The sequence below is a fragment of the Cebus imitator genome, unplaced genomic scaffold (assembly GCF_001604975.1).
Source record: "Cebus imitator isolate Cc_AM_T3 unplaced genomic scaffold, Cebus_imitator-1.0 Scaffold36, whole genome shotgun sequence".
Taxonomy (NCBI): Eukaryota; Metazoa; Chordata; class Mammalia; order Primates; family Cebidae; genus Cebus; species Cebus imitator.
This window is the reverse complement of record NW_016107351.1, coordinates 5984721-5991442: the sequence shown is the minus strand read 5'-3', so window position 1 is coordinate 5991442 and position 6722 is coordinate 5984721. Positions and strand designations below refer to the sequence as shown.

General features: G+C 44.4%; 1 protein-coding gene across 4 annotated transcripts in view; it reads left to right on the top strand.

Annotated features, from left to right (window-relative positions):
* Positions 1 to 6722, top strand: part of SEC14L1 (SEC14 like lipid binding 1) — a 76953-nt gene that overhangs the window by 34361 nt on the left and 35870 nt on the right. For all 4 annotated transcript variants that reach the window (XR_005199515.1, XM_017525041.2, XM_017525040.2 and 1 more), the window contains exons 4-5: positions 4855 to 5004; positions 5129 to 5260. Coding sequence is in view for 3 of the 4 variants with exons in the window: in XM_017525041.2 (XP_017380530.1) it covers positions 4855 to 5004; positions 5129 to 5260 (282 nt within the window). In the remaining variant the exon portion in view is untranslated. The remainder of the gene's footprint in view (positions 1 to 4854; positions 5005 to 5128; positions 5261 to 6722) is intronic.

Sequence of the window (6722 nt, the reverse complement as noted above, 5' to 3'; positions counted from 1 at the left end):
GAGACGGGGTTTCACCGTGTTGACCAGGATGGTCTCGATCTCTTGACCTTGTGATCCACCCGCCTCGGCCTCCCAAAGTGCTGGGATTACAGGCTTGAGCCACCGCGCCCGGCCCTTTTTTTTTTTTTTTTAATAGAGTGCAGTTCAAGTCAGTTTAGCTGGTTTTCAGTGTCAGTATAGAACAAATGGTAGTCAGCATTTTTTTCCTAGGAATTGTTCATGTGTTCAGTACTTAATAAATTCTTACGGGTTTGAATGGGACTTACTGTGGTGGGATCTGAGCAGGTGATTAAACTTCTTAAGTGTTGTTTACATAAAGTGCATGAAGAGACAGATACTGCACGATTTTTCAAAATTCTGGCAGTAACAGGATTCAGAAATGTGTTTGAGTAGAAGAGGGGAGTAGATAAATATAAAGAATATATTTTTAACTTCCAAAGTAAGAACATTTAAAAAGCAAATATAATTGGCCACCACATGTGGGTTTTTCATCGTTTCCAGACCATCCTGCACATGACTGTCATATTAATTTTCTGAAAATGTGACTCTGGCCACCTGTTCTCGCTCCTAGAGAGGAGAAGGCCAGGGCCTTCTGTCTGCGCCTGGCAAGGCATGGTCTATGCCACCTCCCCATGGGCCACATCAACTCCTGGCCTCACCTTCCACCACTTCCCTCCCCTGGGGCCGTGGGTCCCTGCTGCCGCCTGAGGTTTCCTTGCAGTTGCACTCCTGAGTTCTTCCCTGGAAACGCTCTCTGCCTCACTGACTGTGAACAGACCCTGCCACGCCTTGAGGCCCAGCGTGTGTGCACCTCTCTCTCGAAAGCTTTCCCCACGCTGCCCTTCCATGCAAAGTGTGTCCTTCCCCGTCTGCCTCCTGGCACTTGCGTATCCTCATGACCCTCATGGATGCCATTGACTCCCTTTACTCTGCTCCCTCCTGTACTGACTAGCGTGGCCCTTTATATGTAGGCAGCTGGTGTGGGGCGCATGCTTTTCAGATTGATTTAACCTTGTAACATCATGGAGAGAAAGTGAGACACAGACAAGAAAACTGAGGGTGACTTTGAAGGAATTATTGTAAAAATCCAGGTGGAGGAATTCCTGTGATCCTCCAGTCCCTCTGGCAGCTTCATGACAGTGTTTGTGAACTGTGTACTCTATTCAGAAGGGCAGTCCTGTTGAAGGTAAATGTCAGGGAATTTCTGCCAGAAAGGGGAGATTTTCAGTATAATGATGCTCTGAAACCACTTGTGTCTGTGAGAAGTAAAATCAAAGCCATTTCTGCCATTTCTATTCATATCTTTAACATCATAAGTTTCTTCCTTAACTCTTTGGTTGTGATTAATTTAAGATGGGAATTTATATTCTCACCCACCCCCTTTTTAGTACAGGTTGAGCATCTCAAATCTGAAAATCTGAAATCTGAAATGCTCAGATCAGAAGCTTTTTGAGCACAGACATGATGCTCAAAGGAAGTGCCCATCAGGGCATTTTGGATTTGGATCTTTGGATTTGAGATGCTTGACCAGTAAGTATAATGCAAATATTCCAAAATCCAAAAAAAAAAAAAAAAAATCTAAAATCTGAAGCGCTGCTGGTCCTAGGCATTTTGGAGACGGGGATGCCCAACTCATATGACCTTCCAGAGGAGTGACATCTATCAATCAAGCAAGAGTCATCCTGCAGTACCTTCCTTTATTATGGGGCCGACCACAGGGGCAGGCACTGCACTTCCTTTCTTAAAGCCTAGATTCTTATTACCCTCTGTGCCCCCTTCCTTTTTTTTAAGGTGGAGTGTCCCGATCTGTCGCCCAGGCTGGAGTGCAGTGACAACATTTTAGCTCACTGCAGCCTCTGCCTCCCGAGTTCTAATGATTTTCCCACCTTAGCCTCCCAAGTAGCTGGATTTACAGGTGTGTGCTGCCATGCCTGGCTAATTTTTGTATTTTTAGTAGAGATGGGGTTTTGACACGTTGGTCAGACTGGTCTCAAATGCCTGGCATCAAGTGATCTGCCCATATTGGCCTCCCAAAGTGCTGGGATTACAGGTGTGAGCCATTGTGCCCAGCCTTATTACCCTATGTCCTATAGTTTCTTGTTCACATGCACTGTGAGCTATTGGATTTTTTTTTTTTTTTTTTTGAGACAGGGTCTTACTCTTGCCCAGCCTGGAGTGCAGTGGTACAGTCACAGGTCACTGCAGCCTGTACCTCCCAGGCTCAGGTGATCCTCCCATGTCAGCCCCCAGAGTAGCTGGAATTACAGCCTTGTACCACCACACCTGGCTAATTTCTATGTTTTTTGTAGAGATTGGGTTTTGTCATGTTGCCTAAGCTGGTCTCAAACTCTTGGGCTCAAGTGATCTGCACGCCTGGGCCTCTGGATTGCTTAGGTTTTAACGTGAATTCTGCAGTGTCTTTAGTTTGGTAATCTTTGTAGATTGCTGCAGAGTAAATTAAATTATTCATAAAGAATAATGTTGAATAACTTAATTATTCACAAGGAATCATATTGAAAGATCTCATGTGTTCTTTACTCCACTTCCCCCAGTGATAACATCTTGCAAAGCTGCCTGCACCATCACGATCAGAACATTGCCCTGCGTGCAGTCAAGATGCAGCGCGTTTCCCAGGCTCTCTCCTGTGGCCCTCTTGCAGCCACACCTGCTTCCCCCGTCCCCCACTTCCTCAGCCCCTGACCACCACTCACCTGTTTTTGGTTCCTATGCTTTTGTCTTTTCAAGAATGTGATGCAAATGGAATCACACACTATGTAAGGGCTGAGGCTTTTTTTTTTTTTTTTTCTAGCTTAGCATAATTCTCCCACGATTCATCCAGTTCCTCACATGCATCAATAGTTCATTCCTTTTTTTGCTGAGAGCGTTCCGTGGTGTGGATGCACCACAGTTTGTTTAGCCTCGCGCACGAAGGACATCTCTGAGGAGTTTCCAGTTTTTGACTATTATGAGTAATGCTGCTATGAATGTTTATATGTAGGGTTTTGTGTGAACGCAAGCTTTCATTTCTCTGGGATAAATGCCCAGGAGTGCGGTTGTTGGGCTTAGGTTTTAAGAAGATACCTGTTTTCTAGAGGGGTTGCACCATTTTACATTCCTACCAGTGTTTTGTAAGGGATTCATTAATTTCACATCCTGACCAGCATTTGGTGGTGTCCCTGGTTTTTATTTTAGCCATTCTGATAGTTGTATGATGATACCCCTTTGTGATTTTAATTTGGATTTCCCTAATGGCCCCTTTCTCTAATGAACACTTGTGCTTATTTGCCATCCGTGTGTCCTCTTGGGTGAGATGTCTGTTCCTATCTCTTGCCCATTTTCTAATTGGACATTTTAAAACTCTCTGAGTTTTGTTTTATTTTTTTGATCATGGTAAAAGTACAGAAATTTATCACCTTAACCATTTTTTAAGTTCAATTGTGTGTCAAAAGACAAAATTACAACAAATTCAATGTAGAGATATTAATTGGCTTTTGTGATCCCAGAATCAGGCAACACCTCATTCTGTAGAATTCTGTAAAATAGAATGAGTGTTCTCATAAGCTGAGCAGAAGAAGTTGGCTTTGTAGACAGAAAAAGGGTGAGGAAAGCAGACACAGAGAACAGAGAGCAGATAGGTGGTGTCAGAGGGGGAGCTTCCTTATCACGCTGGCCCAAACTGGCCCATTTGGGGATTTGCTGTTCTCTCTCTCTCCTGATTTCTTCGAAAGTCAGATAAGCAGCTTACTTTTGGCTTGGTGGTGTGGAGCTTAGCAAGAGGGCCTCCATTTTGGTTTGGTCTGTTGGGCCTGGTGCGGGAGCTCAGTCCAAACCAGTGTTCTCCTGGTTCACTTTATTTATGTTAAGTTCTGAGAGTCTTCTATGTACTCTAGGCACTAGTCATTTGTCGGATATGTGGTTTGTAAATACTTCCTCCCATTTTGTAGTTTGTTTTTTCATCCTCCTAACAGGGTCTTTAGCTGAGCAAATGTTCTTAACATTGATGAAGTCCCTTTTATCTATTTATCCTCCTATGGATTGTGATTTGGGTGTCACCTCTAAGAACTCTGCCTAGCCCAGGATCCCAAAGATTTTCTATTTTGTTTTTCCTAAAAGTTTTAGTTTTATGTTTTTCATTTAAGTCCCTGACCCATTTTGAGTTAATTTTTATGTAAGGTGTGAGGTTTAGGTCAAAATTCATTGTTGTTAACTATTACTGCTTTTGTGGATGTGTAATTGCTCCAGCAACCTGTTGAAAAGGCTAGCCTCCTCTCTTTCCCCCACTGCTTTTACATCTTTGTTGAAAATCAGTTGGGGTTCCCTGGCAAAGCTGCAGATATTTAAAAAAAAATCAGTTGGGTGTATTTGTTTGGGTCTATTTCTAGGTTCCATGTTTTGCCCCATTGATCTGTATATCAGTTACCCCTCTACTAATACTGGATGGTCTTGATGACCATAGTTATATAATAAGCCTTAATACCAAGGTGACTGATTCCTCCCAATTTATTCATCTTTTTCAAAATTGTTTTTCAGAGTTGTTCTAGATCCTTTGTCTTTCCATATAAATTTTAAAACAGTCTTGTCTAAAGCTACTAAAAAATCCTGCTGGGGTTTTGTGAGGAATGGTGTTAGTAATGGAGGGGGTTGAGATCATTACTAGGTTGAATCTTCCAATCAATCCATGGACATCGAGTGTCTTTTTCTTCTTTATTGAAAGCTTCAGATGTGAAGACAGACGGTTGAGGCCTGGCTGCTGCCGTGCACGGAGAGATGCTGTTCCAGGGAGAACATGCTCAGCAGCAGGATATCAGGTTGCGTCTTGGCTCACTTCTGCTTTGTTTGTTTTTAAATGCATAGGCCTATGAAAGGAGGTTCCCTACGTGTCCCTTGATTCCGATGTTCGTGGGCAGTGACACTGTGAATGAATTCAAGAGTGAAGATGGAGCTATTCACGTCATCGAAAGGCGCTGTAAGCTGGACGTGGACGCGCCCAGGCTCCTGAAAAAGGTAACGCAGGGAAACGATGTCTTGGAGGGTGGGCCCCAAAGACAGCACGAACTTACCTACAGCTTCTGTGTAACTGGATGTTATTAATAAATGCTTTTTCTCTTTATTTCTTTTTTTTTAAAAGATCGCAGGAGTTGATTTTGTTTATTTTGTCCAGAAAAACTCACTGAATTCTCGGGAACGTACTTTGCACATCGAAGCTCATAATGAAACGTTTTCCAATCGGGTCATCATTAATGAACATTGCTGCTACACCGTGAGTAACCTGTCATTTGGTGGAAGATGTTCCGCTGATGCAGGACTTCTGGGGATTGTTTGGTAACCATTTTAAACAGTGCTTCTTGTTGTCTTAGAGGGCAGTTCTTCATTAGATGTTGCTCACTTCTCCTGTGCGGGAGGGAAGGGTAGCAGCTGTGGTCTCCTGCAGTGGATCACGTTGTTGTGGTAGTTAAGGCAGTCAAGTGATGCCTTGAGACAGAGCCTCTCTCTCTTGCCAGGCTGGAGTGCAGTGGCGTGATCTTGGTTCACTGCAACCTCTGCCTCCCAGGTTCAAGTGATTTTCCTGCCTTAACCTCCAGAGTAGCTGGGATTACAGGCACGCACCACCACACCAGGCTAAATTTTTGTATTTTCAGTAGAGACAGGGCTTCACCACATTGGCCAGGCTGGTCTGGAACTCCTGACCTCATGTGATCCGCCCCTTGGCCTCCCATTGATTTGTTTTTAAATATTACTTTCTTTTTCTTTTCTTTCTTTTTTTTTTTTTGAGACAGAGTTTCACTCATTGCCCAGGCTGGAGTGCAGTGGCACAATCTCAGCTTGCTACAACCTCTGCCTCCCAGGTTCAAATGATTCTCTTGCCTCAGCCTCCCAAGTAGCTGGGATTACAGGTGCTCGCCACCACGCCCAGCTCATTTTTTATATTTTTAGTAGAGATAGAGTTTCACCGTGTTGGCCAGGCTGGTCTCAAGTGCTCTCCTGACCTCAAGTGATCCACCTGCCTCAGCCTCCCAAAGTGCTGGGATTAAAGGTGTGAGCCACCACACCTGGCCTTAAATATTACTTTCATATGCCACTTCTTTTCTAGTCTTACTGTAATACGTTAGAAATAATCTTCACTGCTTACCACCGTGTTTCAAGAACTTCTGTTATCAGATTTTTAGAACCCTCTCTTGCCAGATAGCTGTTTCTCCCTCCTCCCCTGCAGTGTATCCTCAACACTGAATCCAAAGTGATGTATTTAAACTGTGTCAGATCAAGTCACTTCTCTGGGCTCAAAACCGTGAAACATCTCCATAGTTGTCCCAGAGAGTCCTTACGGTGGCTTGCAGGGGCCTGAGTTCTCTCCTGATCATGCATCTCCTGTCCTTCTGGCTGTCATGCCGTGAGCCTTCCCCAGGGGCTTTGGCTCCAAGGCGCTCGCTGGGCCTCCCTACAACTCTAGTCTCACCTCCTCCCGTCTTGGCTCAGGTCTCCCCTTCTTTGCCAGCCCCAGCCACCCATTTAATTCTGCAGCCTGACACCCCAACCCCCAGTCTTTTTTTTGTTTTGTTTTTTCTTCAGAGATGGGATCTTGCTCTGTCACTTAGGCTGGAGTGCAGTGGCACAATCACAGTTCACTGCAGCCTCCACCTTCCAGGCCTAAGTGATCCTCCTGCTTCAGCCTCCCAAGTAGCTGGACCTATAGGCCCATGCTACCATGCCTGACTAATTTTTAC